The sequence below is a fragment of the Microcebus murinus genome, chromosome 1, assembly GCF_040939455.1.
Source record: "Microcebus murinus isolate Inina chromosome 1, M.murinus_Inina_mat1.0, whole genome shotgun sequence".
NCBI lineage: Eukaryota > Metazoa > Chordata > Mammalia > Primates > Cheirogaleidae > Microcebus > Microcebus murinus.
The window spans coordinates 124,327,519-124,346,271 of record NC_134104.1 but is presented as its reverse complement, the minus strand read 5'-3'; the positions used below and the strand labels follow the sequence as shown (position 1 = coordinate 124,346,271).

General features: G+C 38.5%; 3 protein-coding genes across 6 annotated transcripts in view; 2 read left to right on the top strand and 1 right to left on the bottom strand.

Moving 5' to 3' along the window:
• The window catches only part of ATP2C1 (ATPase secretory pathway Ca2+ transporting 1), a 144,813-nt gene extending 135,051 nt beyond the window's left edge, over positions 1-9,762 (top strand). For all 3 annotated transcript variants that reach the window (XM_012766894.2, XM_076005372.1, XM_012766897.3), the window contains one exon: positions 9,236-9,762. In XM_012766894.2, the coding sequence (XP_012622348.1) occupies positions 9,236-9,331 (96 nt within the window). In that variant the 3' untranslated portion in view covers positions 9,332-9,762. The remainder of the gene's footprint in view (positions 1-9,235) is intronic.
• Positions 6,455-18,636, bottom strand: ASTE1 (asteroid structure-specific endonuclease 1). The gene is made up of 6 exons (XM_076005385.1): positions 18,591-18,636; positions 15,050-16,372; positions 11,285-11,495; positions 10,077-10,136; positions 9,228-9,423; positions 6,455-6,967 (listed from the first exon to the last, which is right to left on the bottom strand). Exons 1-4 carry the CDS (start codon positions 18,633-18,635, stop codon positions 10,087-10,089), a joined length of 1,629 nt encoding a protein of 542 aa, XP_075861500.1. The 5' UTR covers position 18,636; the 3' UTR covers positions 6,455-6,967; positions 9,228-9,423; positions 10,077-10,086.
• The window catches only part of NEK11 (NIMA related kinase 11), a 250,945-nt gene continuing 249,063 nt past the window's right edge, over positions 16,872-18,753 (top strand). For both annotated transcript variants that reach the window (XM_076005375.1, XM_076005377.1), the window contains exon 1: positions 16,872-18,018. The gene's annotated coding sequence lies outside the window, so the exon portion shown is untranslated. The remainder of the gene's footprint in view (positions 18,019-18,753) is intronic.

Genomic DNA, 18,753 nt, shown 5'->3' with positions numbered 1-18,753 from the left:
AGGAGAAAAGGAAAATATAGAAGATACCAGTTTCTGGCCTTTGGCTTGAATAGCAGAGCTGTTGAGAAAATAACCTAAGCTGAGCAGGCTTTAGTGGGACACAGGTCCATTGAAATGTCAAGTTTAGTGGTGTCCTTGAGATTTCCCAGTGGATGTGTTAGATGAGGTTTCTAAAGCATGGAATCAATTAAAGCCATGGTTGACTAATTATAAGCTAGTAGCTAAACAGCTTCTCTTCACAAGCATCAATTTTCTTTTTTTGCTCTAAAAGTAAAGCAATAAATGAAAGTAAACTCAGCTTTGACAGAATAAGATTTTTTTTATAAAGCCCTTTGAGCAAACTTTAAGCTTTGTGGTTATTTGATACATATTCACATGCACACACACACACATACACATACACTCTCTTACCTCTTAAAAGTGTCTTACTGCAAATACCAAAAATTATTGCTACCAATAATTCAGATCAGTGTTTCTTAGGCAATAACTTCTTGAAAGTTCAATAACAAAAGAGATAATAATATTCTTATCTTTTGCTCCTGCATTTTGAATGTATACAACTCTTTGCTAGGCAGGCAGTGTTTCATGTTCACTCACTGTACACACCTGACTTTGCTATTCCTATCCGTTTTGCTCAATTCTAGCCAAATTGACAAATATCCTGACAAAAGACCCACATTTCTGTGGTGGCTCCACGGAACTTCCTTTCATATCTAACCCAAGTTTGCCCCATCACCATTATTTGTTAAGCTATAATTGCATTGTTCTACTTAGTAACCCTTTTAGTAGAAAACACATCTCTGTGTTATGAGCACTCAGTGGCAGAAATTTCTACATAAGTCCCAGAGGTCCATTTTTGGGCTTTGTATTTCTAGCTTTTGAACTCAAACAAAATGTGCTTTTTAATACAGTTTTTTAAAAAAATAATCTCAACCACATTAAAGGCAATTTTCTATAAAACTTTTCCCTGTGATAAGTATACTGAAGTGCCCATTAGTTGAGAACTGACAATTTGGTGCCATCTTATGATCATAAATAAAATACTATAATGCCCTGCCCATTTGCTCTTTTTCATCAAATGTGCACCTTACAAGCATAATATGAAACAGCTTGGTTGGTGAGTCTTACAAAACATTATCCTTGGAGCAATGTATAAAAGGGCCCAGCCAAATAAGTAATTATGTATACAATGTATGTTTGATAGGAAAGATGTGACAAACTTTACATTTTAAGCATTAGTATCAATTTTAGGAAGTATATTATAAATCAGTATATTTTCTTTCATTTTCCTTTCTCATATTCATCTATATGGTTGTATAATAGGCTTGCATGAGATTTTGTAAGTGTCTTTCTATATGGAGCTGGTCTGGATGGCCCATGAATCAGTTAGGGGTGTTACAAGTTAGGGAAACAGTTTATTTTAATCCCCTGTAAGTCACTCACATGGAGCTACTACGTAGTTTTGGGGTAGACAGACTATGGCATGCAGGCCAAATCTGCCTGCTGCCAAACTGTTTTTGAGAATTAAATTTAGAACACAACTAAATAGAATGAATAGAACTAAATAGAATACAACTATGTGCATTCATTTATATATTGTTTATTGCTGCTTTCATGCTACAACAGTAAAGGTGAGTAGTTGCAGTAGAGACTATATGGCCCACAAAACCTAAAATATTTACTGTCTGGCCCTTTACAAAATGTTTTTCATGCTTATTTAGATATTCAAAAAGAGTGCATTGCATTCAGTGGACTGGAAAGGAAGTGGCGTCAATTTTCTCTACCCTCCAGTCTCTCAGCAGGATGTTTTCTCTAGGATGGATGTACTTGGTAGCAGACTTGATGTCAGTGACTTCTCTGAGTCTCCACAAAGGCTTCTACCCGTGTTTCCCCGAAAATAAGACCTACCCATAAAATAAGCCCTAGTAGGATTTCTAAGCATTTGCACAATATAAGCCCTACTCCTAAAATAAGACCTAGTGATGGGCATGGTTACGCAGGGTATCTGCACAACTCATGCATTTCGTCTTGGAACGGTAAAGAAGAGGAGCAGTCCATCTCATTTGCCCCATCGTGACAGCTACTATCCCAGAGGTGACCGGAAAGGTGCAGGCAGCCCCACCAACAAGGTCAGCTGCCCTTGTCAGGTCCGGCCATCCTATGCGTGCTGTAAGCTGAGGCTTTGAAGGGAAAATAACACATCCCCTGAAAATAAGCCCTAAGGTGTTTTCTTGAGGAAAAATAAATATAAGACCCTGTCTTATTTTTGGGAAAACACAGTATATAAAGTCAGTGTTTCGGTATGTTCTCAGAACATCAACAGGGAGGACATGCCAGCTGTTATCAATCCCATCTCATCAGTAAGACTCCTTGTTCTTACAGTGGGTTGAATATTCTGATCTGCTGTCCCATCTGAGTTGTGCTCCCTATCTCTCCCCCTTCCCCACCCCACCAAATCTGAAGAAGAGTCTGCTCCTGTCTGGTCGGTCTGCTCCCTCCCACCCTCTTGGATACACAAGAGTGGCTGTTTCCCTCTGATTGGTTGTACAAACCTAGAGAAACAGGCATAATTTGAATGGGCTAAAGTATATTATCTTGCTCAAAGAAGACAAAGTTTAATAATAGTAGAAACTCAAATATCCTAACAGCCCAATCTTAGGGGAAAAATATGGTCTGTAACTCATTTTCTCAGGACAAAACATTCTAAACCAAAATGTATTCACATAGTACAGTTGTCTCTCAACTGTATATATGTGTATGTACATATATATGTAAATATATAAATACATATATAGGAAGACTTAGCTATTTTAACCAAATATATAAAATGTTATCAAGACTAGTGTGAAGAGAAGAGATTACATGTACATTGTAAAATATTCATTTGAAATTTGATTTCTTAAAAACAGAACCCAGTGAAACTAGCTGGAAACACTTTTCCATGTATTATCTCATTCATTTATTTCTCCCATTTTAAGAGACTGGTATAGTCATGCCTTTTAATTTTAAAACTTCCTTCCCTTACATGAGGTTCTCATCTTGGAATTTTTACAGCTGGATGGACTTGAATTTCAGCATTATCCAGACCTCTGGAAAGAAATGCAAAAGCATCTTACCCTGTATACCTCAGAAAGATATTGTTGAAAGTGGGAGGCATATTGTTAATACATTCACCCAAGAGAAATAGTATTTCATCTCAAATTGGTATAAGATGCAGAATCACTTTCAGCTGTCATGACTGAAATGTGTCATCGAAAGACATTGTAAGATAAATATCAAGTACTCCACACCTGTCTCATTGAAGATACAAGATCTCCACATTTGGAACCAGGCACTAGTTTATCCTTTTATGGAAGTGAAATTTTTTTCTCCTGATGTTGGTGGTGACTGTTTTCCAGGTGCTGCTGTGGGTTCATGGTGTGCCAGCCAGCTAAGTAACAAGTGATAGAGAGCAGCAGCCCATGAAACCTGGCAACCTCACTAAGGAGGAAAACTCGGTTTGGCTTCCTTAGGGTTATGGAGTAGGGCTAGGAAGGAAGAGGAAATCCCAGGAAGTAGTAATATCTGCTGTTAATTTTTTTCTATCATTAAACATGCCTAGGGCTTTTTCAAATTGAATTTAAAAAACATTGCAGAAAACTCTTTGACAAAAGGAAAAAGGGCTGGAGGGATACAAGTACTCACATAGGGATAATTCCTTCTGGTTTCTTTTTCATTATTTTCTGAGGTTGACCTTGGCTACTGATTGAAATTCTCTTGGCAATTCTGTACTCTTCCCAGTGTGGCTTCAGCATGACAACTCTGCTGAAGTTGCTATAATATTCTCACATTCTTGCTCTTTTCTTAGCCATATTAGATAGTGTTGATATTTGCCTTTGTAAAATTCTGGCTTTACTTTTGGCAACCATGGTCTCATGGTGTCTTAATCTTTCTACTACTAGACACTGTCTCACTTCTTCCCATATTCCTTGCTTTGCTCTTGCTTTTCATGTGTGGATATAACAATAATGGCTATCATTTATCAGGTTTTTACTACCAGGCACTATGTGTTAAAAATACATGTTATTTTATCTTTAGACAGTAATTTGAACTATCATAATCTTCATTTTACAGGTAGGGCAAAGTGAGGCATAGTCATCAATTTGTTTAACAAAGGAGGAAGAGATAATTCTAAGGCCTTTCTAGTGAAGTTCTAGTTTTAAGTCTAGCTCTAAGGTCTTCCTCTTCAAAAATTCTAGTTAATTTGAATTCTTTTCTCATGATCAATTGGTGTGAAAGATCTGTAAATATCATATTTACAGGATGTATATTAAACTTTCAAGGTCCAGGTGTTTCACAAAGGGCTTGTACAAGATAAACTTAAAGTATAACTTTATCACCACTAAATACAGAACATGATTACATTATAGTAAATGTTTTTGTCTCTCTAGCTTTATTCCTAAAATTTATTCATCTTAGCTGTCCAGAGTTCCTTTTGAGCATCTATTAATAATTGAAGAAAATTTCCAAAGCCTACAGTGAGATTTCATGTGCTAGAACTGAATCAGAAAGAGCAGGACCTAAAGACTTGATTGAAAACTAGGAAACTAGATTTTAGAAATGGAATATGGGATATATAACATTCTGCTTCTATACAGGTATTCCTGTTGTCTCCTATACCTAATCTGAATTTTATTTCTATCTCCTAAAGCCAGGCCAAAAGCCAGGTCTGAGAATCTTCCTCTGATTCAACTTCTCCTCATCCAGGTGACTGCTGTCTCCTTATACTTCTCCTAATACTACAGACTACTGTAGTATTTGGTCTGCACTTTGCCATTCTGTACCTGATACTGCTGTACAAATTGTTCTATTTCATGTGTATTGTCTTCCCAAGCAGCTTAAACATGAATGACTTTGGGGAGGTCAGGTACTATATCATTGTTCTATGGTGAGCCCCCTTAGATATCCTATGGAGTGTCTGTGACCTCTCATCTAATCCATACAGATCTACACTGGGGTAGTAACACTTAACTCTTACAGAGAATAAGAGTGAATGGACATTATTAGACTTTAACTCCTTTAGCAAGGCTGGATAATTTCAAGTGAATGGCCCTGAGTACAATGGCTACAGAGGGGAACCTGACTTCTTACTTCTGTTGAAGGACCCTTTTAATGAAAGAAAAAGACAGTATAAGTCAGTTGACTTCTAATTAAACTGTAGCCTATACACTCCCTGTTTGGTGCCCATCAAATCAATTGTTTGCCAAAGTGGGAAATGAATGGATTTCCAGGCAGGGTTGGTGGTTTTAAAGCAGTGTTGATAATTCTGGAAAAATAGGACACTCATATTGGTATAATTTCTAGATTAGCCCCAGAAATCAAGTAAGACAGAATTGGTGTACAAAGCTCTTACATGTTAATGGTCCTCATTAAATCTATGCTTGTAAAACACATTTCTTCTGAAAAATGGATACACATTACTGTTCTTTTCTTGATCCTTCTGTGAATAACCATCTCTTTGGAAACATAACCTTACTAAGGAGCCCCATGCACTTCTCCTAAAAATAATAAAAATTTCCTTATTTCAAGAACTCTTATTTGAAACAAAGGCAGTTTTTACTGTTGAATACTTTAGGAGCAAATGACATTGTGTGTGGCCTTTTATAAATGGCTAAAGCCAATCAACATTTGGGAGGTGTGTGTTTAATACTAGCTGATGCTGGGCTTACTCCTCTAAGAGTATGGTACTTTAGGAAAATGAAGAGAATTATCAGATACTAGGAACTGGGCATAGGCCTATTCAAAATGGCAGCTTACAGCCACCTTTAGGGCTATTACTTATAGAACATGCCAATCATGAGCAGAGAAGGAAGAACACAAGGAAGAACCTAATACATGATAAGTGTTTCTCGGTTTTCCATTCTAATTTTTTTCATTTAAAAAATGCTAGTCATGACTCTTTACTCCCACATCCCATTAATAGCTCAAAACCTATAGCATAAAAGAGGGCCAACGGTCTGGTATTGCTGCATGTATCTCTGATATTTTCATTTTTTCTCATTGTTTCCTCCTTCTCTAGGTCTAGTAACTCAGGATGCCATTTCTTACTTTGTGGGGGCCATTAGTTTCAACCTCTTTAACACCTGGCATGTACGTAAAATGGTCATCAACTTTGCTGTGGTCTTTTACTAAGTACTTACTTTTAGTAGACAGTTTTCTGTCTGGCATTGTCACCTCTACCTTTCATGGCCCAGATTTTTTATACTAAATTACAAAGACAAAACTTTTACAAAATTTTTGAAATGATAGCTAGCTTTTACTTAAAGGAAATAATTGAAGTAGGACTAATACTTTTTTTGGAAAACATAGATGGTGAAGTTGCTGCAATTTAAAAGTTATAGAATACTACTAATGTACTGAAATGGAACATGAGAAGTACGAACATGCTTTCAAACATGTTTAAGAAATACACCAATTTATTAAATCAGGTTGTATTTATTAAAAGCAGAATACAAAATACCTTGAAATTCAAAGATTATCTATTGTGATGTTTATCCCCAACAGGGTTAGTCCTAAAGAAAAAAGTTAATTGTTTTAAGGGAGGTAATAGAAAAATTTTAAGTCAGAATTATACAACTAGTTTGATAGAGACTGAGTTTATTCAAGCTGACAGGCCTCAGTATGTTCCTCCAAGTTTTCAACCATTAACAGCCCAAACCGGTTGCTTCCCTCATACCAACACCCCGTGTGTGAGGTAGTTCCCATTCTGTTCTTTGACCAGTTGGTACCCTGTTTCTTCTGCCTTTTTTTTTTTGAATTTGATTTAACTTTTGGTAGGAATAACTCAGCAGGGGCATATGACCTTGTGGCATTGAAAAGATGTTGGTAAAGTTGCTTAGCCTTGGGACATACGCTCAGGAGATTTTCTACAGAGGTTGATGCTAGCAATTGTTGGCATAGTCCATGTACCAGGCTTCCGCAGTACAGTCTGTTCAATGGGGGAAAAAGTGTATTGTTAAAAGTACTGGTTCAGTGCAGTAGGACAACTGTCATTAACAAAGCTTCAACAAATGCATTTAAACAATGAAAGTTCCTAATTGTTTCTATAAAATTATTAAAATTACTTAAGAATAAGCTGTTCCTTGAAGGGCAGAACTGAGTTGTTATTACAAAGATTACTTCCTTGCTGATGATATTTAAAAACTTATCAACAAATTAAATGATGGATGCTGAGGGGTTTTGCAGCTAGCCCCAAGTTGAGCAGGCCTCTTTATCACTTCAGAGAAAAGGAATTTAAAATGACCTTGATAAACCAAACTGGCAATTTGTTAAAATATGAGAAAATATGGAATCATTTACAAAGTTATTCACTTCAACAAAAAACCTACTTCACAAATGAAAGATGGGATTAACTTGAATGCACAAGTTTAATATATATGACTTGTGTCTAGAGCTGATCGATGGGTACCTTAGCAATCCATGTAGAACCATCATTTAGTGTAAAATCTTTGTTTAAAAAGACTTGGTTACGCTGAGATGAAAGAACAGTCCTAAAATCATTATTAAGAGAACTATCTGGTCATGTTTTTCCTGTTTTGTTTTAAAGGGATTCATGGTAACTAGAGAAGATCAAGTAAAGAATGACCAGTAAAGAATAACCTAAATTATTAAAGGAAAGGAATAAAGAATCCATAGATCAAAGGCTAACTACTCTTATTTGGGTTAGCTCAAATATAAGGCCCAGAGATGTATTTACAACACTATTTACTGCTAGGAAGCTTTTCACCTTGAATCAAAAGTCCACCCATAATTGGGTGGACTCCATAGATCCTCCATAGATGGATCTATGTAGGATCCTCCATAGATCATTGAAAGTATTGAACGCCTCCATAGATCATTAAAAGTATTGAAAGCACTAGGGCTACAATGGTAAATAAATGTCTCCATAGATCATTGAAAGTATTGAAAGCACTGAGGGCCGGGCGTGGTGGCTCATGCCTATAATCCTAGCACTCTGGGAGGCCGAGGCGGGCGGATTGCTTGAGGTCAGGAGTTCGAAACCAGCCTGAGCGAGACCCTGTCTCTACTAAAAACAGAAAGAAATGAATTGACCAACTAAAATATATATATATATATATATATAAAATTAGCCAGGCATGGTGGCGCATCCCTGTAGTCCCACCTACTCTGGAGGCTGAGGCAGAAGGATTGCTTGAGCCCAGGAGATTGAGGTTGCTATGAGCTAGGCTGATGCCACGGCACTCACTCTAGCCTGGGCAACAAAGTGAGACTCTGTCTTTAAAAAAAAAAAAAAAAGAAAAGAAAGCACTGGGGCTACAATGGTAAATAAAATAGACAAGTTCCTGTTCCCATAGAGCTTACATTTGAGAGGAGAGACAAAGCACATATACATTTTCTAACCATATTCCTCCCTTTTCTAACCATATTTTCTAACCATATTCCTCCCTTTTAATCTTCTTCCCTTTCTTCTAGTACCTCCTGGATGGACAGTTACCAGGATGTCCAATCCATTGATCCTACCACTTTTTTCACTGGCCCACACCCTAGTGCTATCATTTCTTTCTATCTTACCCAGTTAAAACTCCATAGTCAAGCATTATAATTAGCTCCCTTACTCCCTATCCCTTCTTTGTGCTTGCCTGGCAAAACAAACACTAGAAAAAGTCCACTTAGGCACATAATAATAGTCATCTCACTTCGAATGAAAGCTCCATAAGAGTAGAGGTATTTCTGTTGTCACTACACCCTAGCACAGGCATTTAATAAATATTTAAATGAATGGATGAACAATATGTCAGGTGGGAAGAAATGCAATAAGAACATACAACAGTAACAGGACTATAGTGACTAGGGGAAGACAGTAATATCTCAGTAAGGTCATTAGAAAAAGCCTCTGTAAAGTGATATTCAATCGAAGACCTAAGGAAATGAGGGAATGAGTTGTATCTTATCAACAACTGCCTCTTTTTTTCCTCCTCATATTAGTGTTTCACTTAAGGAACTGATTTTTAAAAACTGGATCCAGTCATGGAAACATTCTTTGGGAATATGGAAATAATTTAATATTTTTCCTGTTTCCAGCTCTTCAGCTATACCACTGATCCAAGATCAATTATACTAAAATTAGTTTATTTTTAAAGTAACTTCTTTGCTTTAAAATATAAGTAAAAGTACTGTATTTGCTATTGTGTGCATCTATCTGAACTAAAGTTTCCCGTGGTGCTTACCGAGTTAGGTCTGGCTCTGGGAGAGGAGTGGACAGAAGCTGATTGAGATACACCCCCATCTGGAGACAGCACTGCCACTGACAGAAGATGTGAGCCGTGTCTAAATCCAGTCTCGTGCCCAGCCGCGTCTGCTCCTTCACTCTTTGGAACTCTTCATACAACACCTTAGCACCATCTTCCTGCAGATCTTCCTTACCTAGATAAACAACCCACGGGCAATATTTCCAAAAACAATGTAACAGCTTGTAATTTTCTCTACATATAAAACCACAAATTCCACAAAGAAAAAAAAATTTAAAAAACTGAAATGTTTCTTTTCTGGCTTTGTAAATGCCTTGCTGTATAGATTGAAATATTTATTCTGAAATACCTTTTTAATGATAACCTAACTTTATTCAACTCTAAATAATTTATTTTTTTCCCTGAAATAAGATCTCTTCCACTGGTCCACTACCTGACCTTAAACATGTCTGCATCTTAATTCTCTAAACCTTAAATCTGTGTCTATGAAAAATACAAATGACTATTCAATATCATTCTCTTTATTGTTCTCTTTCACTAAACTTCCTTTCATGGAAACTCCCATGCTGTAATGCACTTGATTTAAAAAAACAACCCACGTGTTCAAAGCACATTTTAACCTGTTTATAGGAGGAAACGAAAGTATGACTCAGAGAATTTGGCAATAATCAGCTTCTTTACATAGTAGAGGATAAGGGGCAAGAAGCAACAACCCTAGGAAATATATAATGTCGGGTGGTTTAGCTGTATGTTTCTGCAGATTTGTTTGAGCTGGGGTGCACAAAATAACATCTGGACCAATTTGAAAGTAATAAAAAAGAGGCCCACCTTTTATCAATTAGCGAGCAGCAAGGCACTGAGCCTGCCTGGGTGCGGGGTCCACATTTCCTAAAAGAAAAGAAACAGACCCTTGACATGCCCCTTCTGCTGGACTCAGATAAAAAAAACTTTATAGGCTTGTGCTCTGAGAATTTTCTTAGCTTGTATTTATTACTCAAGGAGAGGAAATAGCCTAAACCTGTGTTCTTAAAGCAGCAGTGGGCCTTAACTGATTCAAGTTGCCCGTCATACATATTACAACAGTTCCTCTGGCGGCTACTGTCACACACACTTGGGTGTTTTAGGAGTCCATGCTGTTTCATTCTTTGATTTAACTTATTCTTTTAAAAAAGTAAACTATAGAGTAGCACTTTCCAACAGAACTTTCTGCAGTGATACGAATGCTCTATATCTGTGCTGTCCAATACAGTAGCCACATGTGACTACTGAACACTTTAACTGTGGCTTCACATTTAGCTGTGAAGCTAAATTTTGAATTTAACTTTAAATAGCCACATATGGCTAGAAGCTACCATATGAGATAGTACTCTTCTACAGTGTGATAATTATTATACATGTTTAGATAATGTTATATCATTCAAAATCTTTAAAGAGAATATTCCATTAGAGAAATCAGCATTCTAATGATTCAGCATTTATTTCACCTGGTATTTAAATGCAGATGAAATTGCCTCTGTGTATTTCTCTAGTAGAAAGAGAAGTTACTAATTCTACTGCTAGTACTTAAGTACTAATTGGAACTTACAGCAGAGAAAAAGGAATAAAAAGATTAGTTAAAAAAAAAACAGCACAGTCATGAATGTTTATAGTAGTTAAAGGTATTCAGAAGTTTCTGGGCAATTTTAAATAAGTGGTGGTGGTGCTGCTGTGTTAATAATGGGGTGGGGAACATGATATACAAGTTAAAATATTAAGTGCTACAGTGCAGGCGGGAGTAGGCAGTACCTAGCTCATCTGAGTGCTGTATACTTGGAGTCAAGCCCTCCAGCACTGAGCCTGGCACATGGAATTAATTGTTTAGTGTTCAGAAATATTTACCAATGAATGAATGATACTTTAATGCCTCTAATTCTAAGTTCTGATATAACTGATGGGAGTAAATAATCCAAAAATATTTTTTTCTTTATGTAAACTCTCCAGTATACAGTTTGTAAGTGACATGCAAAAACATACTCCTGGAATTTCCAGATACCTACCAGGGCTATTGATAATGGCATGCAAGGGCCCCATCAGCATCCCCAGCAGCAAGGCCTGTAGATGATGCAGCTTTGCCTTGGCCTCTGTGTGCTGCAACCAGTAGCAACTGACAGCAACGGGCAATTTCAATGAAGTAGGAATTGGCTCCAGGATGGTCGGTTTCACTTTCAGGGTTTCTAACAGAAGTATCTGTCGCCTACCCAAGGAGAGCTGAAAATATACACCAAGAAGCATCCTGCAAGTTACTTTTGGGGAATGTCTTTTTTTTTTTTTTTAATAGCATGAAGATACTTGCAAATGAAAACTCTGTGCCAGCTGTTAAACTTATCTTCCTGTGGGGAAAAAAATCAGTCATACTCAAGGCATTTAGAACATCAATAAGATGCTTAATAAATGTGGTTGGTTGAATGGGTAAATGGCCTACTCCTGTCACACATCCTTTACGTCTGTCATTCTATCCTCTCTGTATAGGCTGGTGAGTGTCTTCAGTGCACACACATTTGGAGGCTTGTTAAAAATTCAGTTCTCAAGCCCCACCCCCTAAATTTTGATTTGGCTATCTGAAGAGAGTCCAGGAACATACATTTTCACTAGCAGCCTGAGTATTGTACTTTGAGAAACAAAGCTCTATCGGAGACCCTACCCTTACTTGCCTATGCGCACTTAGGTATTATCTCCTCCATTATGCTATTACTGATTATCTCCAGAAGATGACAGAGTTAGTTTATACACTCTTTTTGTGGCATATCAGATCCTGTCTCATGTCCCCTCCCTGCTGAATGTTTTATTGTCCCTGCGTTCACTACAAGGTACCTTCAAGGGAGATAGGAATTTTTTTTTTCTTAGATAGGGTCTCGCTCTATAGCCTGGGATGAAGTGTAGTGATGTCATCATAGCTCACTGACCTAGAACTCCTGGGCTCAAGTGATCCTTCTGCCTCAGACTCCTGAGTAGCTGGACTACTGGTGTGTGCCACCACACCTGGCTAATTTTTTGTAGAGATGGGGGTCTCACTCTTGCTCAGGCTGGTCTCAAACTCCTGACCTCAAGTGATTCTCCTGGCTCAGCTTCCCAAAGTGCTTGGAGTACAGGTGTAAGCCACCACACTTGGCCAAGAAAGGAATATTTTAAGTACTACTTGCATTGTGCTTGCAATAACATACCACACTCACTGTACTTCCTGCTTTAAAGTGCACTTCAAATAAGCTCAGAAGTAATCAGGTCTGAACTTCCTGTTGAAGTAATTTTACCTTAATGAATCTCAAAACTTTTAATAACCATAAAGGACCTTATAGGTCACACACTCTTACTGATAAGGAAATTAGGACTATTAAAAGTACATCTTAATCTCTAATTATAATATGTTTACATTTGTATATAATTACATGGTTTAATAAAAATAATTTAACAACAACAACAAAAAGTACATCTTAAGGGGGACTTTATAATCAAACTTGATGAAAAAAATAGTTAAATTCCTAGTATCTGCATGGAGCCAGAAAAAGATTTTCTTCTTTCTGGAAGGATGAGACAGTCTGGTACATTTCTCGGCACCTAACACCTAGTTAGTAATCAGTAAGTGTGGTTGACAGCTGAGAATAAAGATGCTAGCCTGAAGTAAAACACATCATGACAAAATAGTTTTATCATCAGTGTATGAAAACTTTATTACAATCATTTCTAAATGCTGGTTTTAATAATACTGTAACAAAATTTTTAAAATCAGAAATATGCAAAGTGCTCGACAGTGTAAATCAATCACCCCTACTGGAAGTAGCATTAACAAATTAAGTTTAAAGTCAGATAAAAACTAATCTGTTAAACTGGTTTAAAAAACGCACTAAGCTAAGACAATACAATAATTCTTTTTGGATATATATGCTTAAATTACTGAATTCTAGAACCAAGTTACAACTTTCATAAGCAAAACTTAGTCTGGGCTTTGACTTCACACATGTTCTGCTCTGTACTAACTCTACAGCCTTTGGCAAGTTTCTGAGGTTTTCTATACTTAGTCTGATCATCTGTAAAATGGGCATTATTATGAGTTGCACAAGATGTTTCATCAAACCCACCAGTCTTCAGCCCCTTCCAAAGGGGAACTACTGTGCTCAACAGCTCTTAAGCCAGTTAGGGCATGTAACAACTCCTTCCCTTCTCCCCCAGGGGAAGCAAAAGTACAAGCCTGCAGAAGTTACCCCAGAGAGGCAAAGGCGCCCAGAGATGATGGTCTCAGCACTGCCTCACTGTCTAAGAATGATCCACTTCTGTGTCTCCTCATGATGACCCTCCCATTGGTTAACTTGAGTGGTGCTCTGCCCATTGCAACTAACATAACCAAAATGAAACCCTATCCCATGTGGTTACTGGGGGAAATTAAATGAGAGATTATATAGTTAGTTTCTTTTACCAACAGCTGGCACAAAAGAGAGAAGGTATTATTACCACATCATGTTAAAATGGACAGGTACTATTACAGTGTTTCTCTACTTGTACCTGCATTTGTGTTTGGAATCACATTTGTACCTGGTACCATTTAGAATTTTCATGGGCTAAGAGACAACAGCATTGAACTGAATATAGAATTCATTAATTAATGCCAAGGGAAAGCCAAATGATATCACAGCAGAGAGAGAGAACTAAAATTTTACCCTACTTTAAATCCAAGTAAATGATGAGAACACTTGAGTCACCTCTACTTAAAGCAAAGAATATAATCAGCCTGCTGCACTAACTGATTCAGTTGGATTTCCATATGGAGGAAAAAGTGTCCTGATCCGTATTTCACACCATATATACAAAAACATCAATTCTAGATAGACTGTAGATCTAAATGTGAAAGATAAAAGACTGGAGTAGGCCACCAAAGTGGTTACCATAAATAATAAAAATTTAGACTGCATTAAAAACTTGTGTTCATCAAAACATAATCAAGAGTGAAAAGACAATGGGAGAGGCTATTCACAATATGTTATTTGACAAAGGACCAAAGACTTTGTCAGAAACTTCACATAACAGAATATTGTATGGCCAATGAACACATGAAAAGGTGCACAAATATGTCATCAGAGAAAAGCAAATTATCCACCAAAATGGCTAAAATGATACTACTACACTACCAGAATAGCTAAAATTTTAAAAAGGATAGAAAATACTCAAATATTGGCAAGGGTGTAAAGTAAAAAGTTACTCTCATATGCTACTGGTGAGAATATTAATTGGTACAACCACTTTGCAAAAGCATTTGGCAATATGTCTTCTAAGCTAAACATATGCATATCCTATGACTCAACAATTAATTCTACTCGTTATATATGCAATAGAAATGTGTCCAGGTGTTCACTAAATGATGTGTACTAGAATGTTCATAATACCATTCATAACAGCCCAAAATGGAAACTACCCAAATGCCCATTAGCTGGAAAATGTAAAGATCAATTGTAGTATATTTCCACAATATAACATGTTACAGCAATGGGAAATAAATGACGTAGTCTGAGATGCAATGGCTGGATATGTGCCTATGTGTACACTTTTTTTTTTTGGTAGTTCAGATTTTTTTCCTTTGTTTGAGTCCTAGCACTGATACTCTGGCTAAGATATTGCCTACTTCACTTGAGTTCTAGTTTTCTCAGCTATGAAATGAGGTCAAGACAGCACCCAGCCACATAGGTTTGTTATATTAAGAGAGAGAATAAATATGAAAGCACTTTGTAATCTGTAAAGTGCTTTACAAAAATTTCATCAGTATTACAAATACTTACCTCAGTCAATTTGCTTAAGTCAGAATGATCCTTGGGCAGTTCTACTGCACCAATAATCGATGTTTTGATATTTTTATTAATCCTTTCCACTTCACTGAAAGCTAGAGGCTGAGGAGGCACTGCATTCCAGGACACATTTCCCAGATGTGGTGAAGCATTCAAAAGAAGCCCATAGATGATTTGTCGGATGGGCTGAGATATTCTGTGGGCATTTGGTCGCTGCATGTTTTCCACCTGTGTATGAAGAAAGGTCCGTCTTAGGACCAAAGCATCACTGATGAAAGGAGATAGCTGGCCTTTAGTTAAAGCCACTAGTACCCATTCTGGTAAACCCAGATTCAAGGTGTCTGGGCAGACATAAGAACCATACTGGAAAAAGTCCTGTAGCTTCACCTGGGACTGCTGGTATTCTTCCATGGAACAGCAGAGAAGTTCCTTAACATTTTCTCGATCCTTTTTTGGGAGATATTTCAGAACATTATCTAGTGCTTCAGTAGGGTTGTCAAAATGAGACAACCAATTCAGAAGTCTCAGAACTCGGTGGTGTCTCCTCCCCTTAGAACTGGTAGCTCCAAGAGGAAGACGTGCTTTACTTAAGAATGTCTCCAGGATAGGCAGATTAATATGGTCATTTCCACATAGCACCGCGAAGAGAGGTAGAAGAGCTTTATTCATATTGTTGAAGTGACGGCAGAACGCGTCAAGGGAAAAGCATTTAGCAGGGATATAGTATTGTGTGCCCTTAATAGTGTTCATATTTCTCCACTGAAAGCTATTTAATGGGCAAAACCCAGTTTTCAAGTCAAAAATACAAAAGTCACTGTCCGATGATAAAACAGGGCAATTCCAATGATTAGCAAGTGTCATAATGTCCCGATCTGCTTCTGAAAAGCACTGGACAAAACATACCTGCAGCTTGATCAAAACCTGTATGAACACTTCCCGGATGAGTAAGGGACACACACACCCACCCCCACCAAGTGAAAGGGAATGGGCTGTCTGGATCTTCTCTCTAGCACGATCCTTTAAAGTGGTAAGCTTTTTATCAGAAATGTCACATCCTCCATCTAATACAACATATGGATGTATATTACATGCAAACAGTGATTCAAAGAAATTTTGTACAACATCTGTAAAAGAATCATAGTCCCCTCCATACCGGAGCTCCAGGTTTGAATTGAAACAAAGTCTGTGGAAAAGAGCATAGCCGTCAATGATAATTTTTGTGTCCCGCAACTTCAAATCTGTGAAGAATTCATTACTATGATCTTCCACAAAACTCATTAGTCCTCGGATACCCATGATGACAGTCTGAATAATTGCCTGTTTAAAACAATAGAATGCATTTTCAACTGATGCTGGTTATGAGGCACCAGGTCATTGCTTCCACCACCATTAAATCAAGAGCAAATGTTATGAAGTGTTCATTAGATAGAACGTGCTGGATGCCACCATCTCTGAATTCTTATCTAGATCCTCAGTCAACGCTAGTTGAGTGCTTTTTCATTGTCATTTTGCTTTCCCCATGTGTTGTAAGGCATAAGCTCAGTGGTTTCAAGGGTCTTGATCTTTGTATAGGGATGGAGGCTGATGCTGATTCTAAAGAAAAATTAGTTAAAAGTCCATTACTGATACACCAGTATAGTGTTGGCCTTTTTACTGAGGTAGTAATAGTCAACATCTTACAATACAGAGCATTTGTTTTGTGGGGTCAAAGTAAAAAGTCCTAAGCTGTAAAAATGATATCCTTATTGATCTCATAATAAAGCAGAAAGCATTTAGTCTTCCGTAAACTAAAGTATGGAGGACCTATGATAGGGATCCAGTTTTTTTATTGGCAGCCTGGGAACTTTTTTCAGGCCTTGGGCTTGTGGGACCATAGTTTTTGGTTAAGAAAAACTGCTCCACACTTTTAGGAACCCAACTATCCAGTTTCACCCCTAGCCAGAGGCTCTTTTCATAATCTTATCTTTGCATATTTGGCGCAGTTACCCTTCCCCATCTGACTCACTTAACTCACAGGATCAGTATTAATGGTTTTTCCTTTGGCCTCTGGCTTCAGTATTGCTCAGCATGGCACTATTAGTAATCCTGTCTTTATTTAAAATCCTGACGTTTTGTCAATCAGGATTTTTTGGCATTAATTTTGATTTTTAGAGATAAAAATTTATCTGGATTACTTTTTTGGCATCACTTAAAATTTGCGCTTAACTCACCTCATCCTAGTCCCAGCCCTGTCTCCGCACCTTATCCTGTACTTTTTTTAAAAGTCTGTCTTGTAAAGCTTCAACGGGCAGAGACCTTTGACTCTGCAAATAACAGGACCTGACACACAGAGTAGATAAACAAACGCGAGCTGGTTAGGTGAAAGGCGAGCAAAAGGTCTAAGTTCTCAAACCCAGGCTTTCATACACCGTGCCACCTGGACCCTCACAACCCGCCTCCCCGACCAGCAGCAGAGCCCACCTGCTCTGTCCTCGCAGAGGTCAAACTCCTCCACCAGAAGCCCGCTGGAGCCCAGAAAGGACTGGCAGCTCCAGCACATGAGAGTCCAACTCCGGGAACGGGAACCGGAAGTTGCTGGATATGACGTCACTAGGAAGCGCGGTTCCGTGAAGCCAGTGGCGCTAAACTCCCCCGCGGGAAGGTGATCTCAGTCGTGGAGGCGCCAAGTTGCTAACGAAGGCTGGGACGTAACTAAGGCTGTCTGGTTAGGGAAGCCCGGCCCGCCGGGCCGCCTCTCTTTCTCTTGCCTGCTTGGGTCAGAAGACACTTCCGCCTTGGTGACCGCCCCACCCGACTTCCCAGCTTGCCCCGCGCGGTCTCCTTGGCGACGGTGCCAAACAGCCGTGGCCCACGGTGGTCTGGAGTTGGCGGGGTCCGCTGCCCCCAGGTTGAGACTTGCCCAATTACGGGTGGGATTCGGGTATGCCCCGGCGCCGCCGCTCCTCAGCCCGTGACAGGGAAAGGTAATGCGAACCGCGCTATTCCGGGCTCCCCTGCACAGGGGAAGGTAAAGGTTTCAAGCTTCCCAGGCTGGGTTCTTCATTTTTAGGGCTGGCTCCATTCCTGCGACCTTCTCCTTTTCCTGGACTCCTTACCTCCCGGATCTACTCCAGTCTCCGGAGAATTTAAGTGTTTAAGAATTTAAGTGTTGCTGGTGTCCCTCAATAAACATTAACCCACTTTACGAAAATGTAAATGTTTAAAAAGTTGGAAGTAGTAAGGATTGTTCGTTTCACCTTACGGTTAAACTTTATCTTTAAGGTTAAGTTCCTACTTTAGTAGAACTTGTCACATTGGCTTTCTCTCGTTTATTACTTGGGGAGAGAACTACTCAGCTTCAACCTGTGATAAATACTCCCTCCCCTTTTTTGCCCCCAGCCAGATGTTTCACCTTGAAGGGATAGTTTGCACAGAGCTAGATGGGAACTTTCTCCAAGTTCCCATCTAGCTTTTTAAACCAACTTTGTTTCCCCATGGGGTGGCAGTCGGTCGGCCGGTCATTTATTCGCCCTAACAAAGATTATTGAATACCTACTATATGACAAGAGTTCTGGCAGGCACTGAAGATGCAAAGATGCATTAAGTGTTTTCCAGGTGCTCAAGTTCATAAACAACCCTTGATGGCTGGGAGGTGATTCTAGTTCTAGAATCTAGACAGCGGGACACATTCTGGCATAGCTCTATGGTTGCACAGAGGA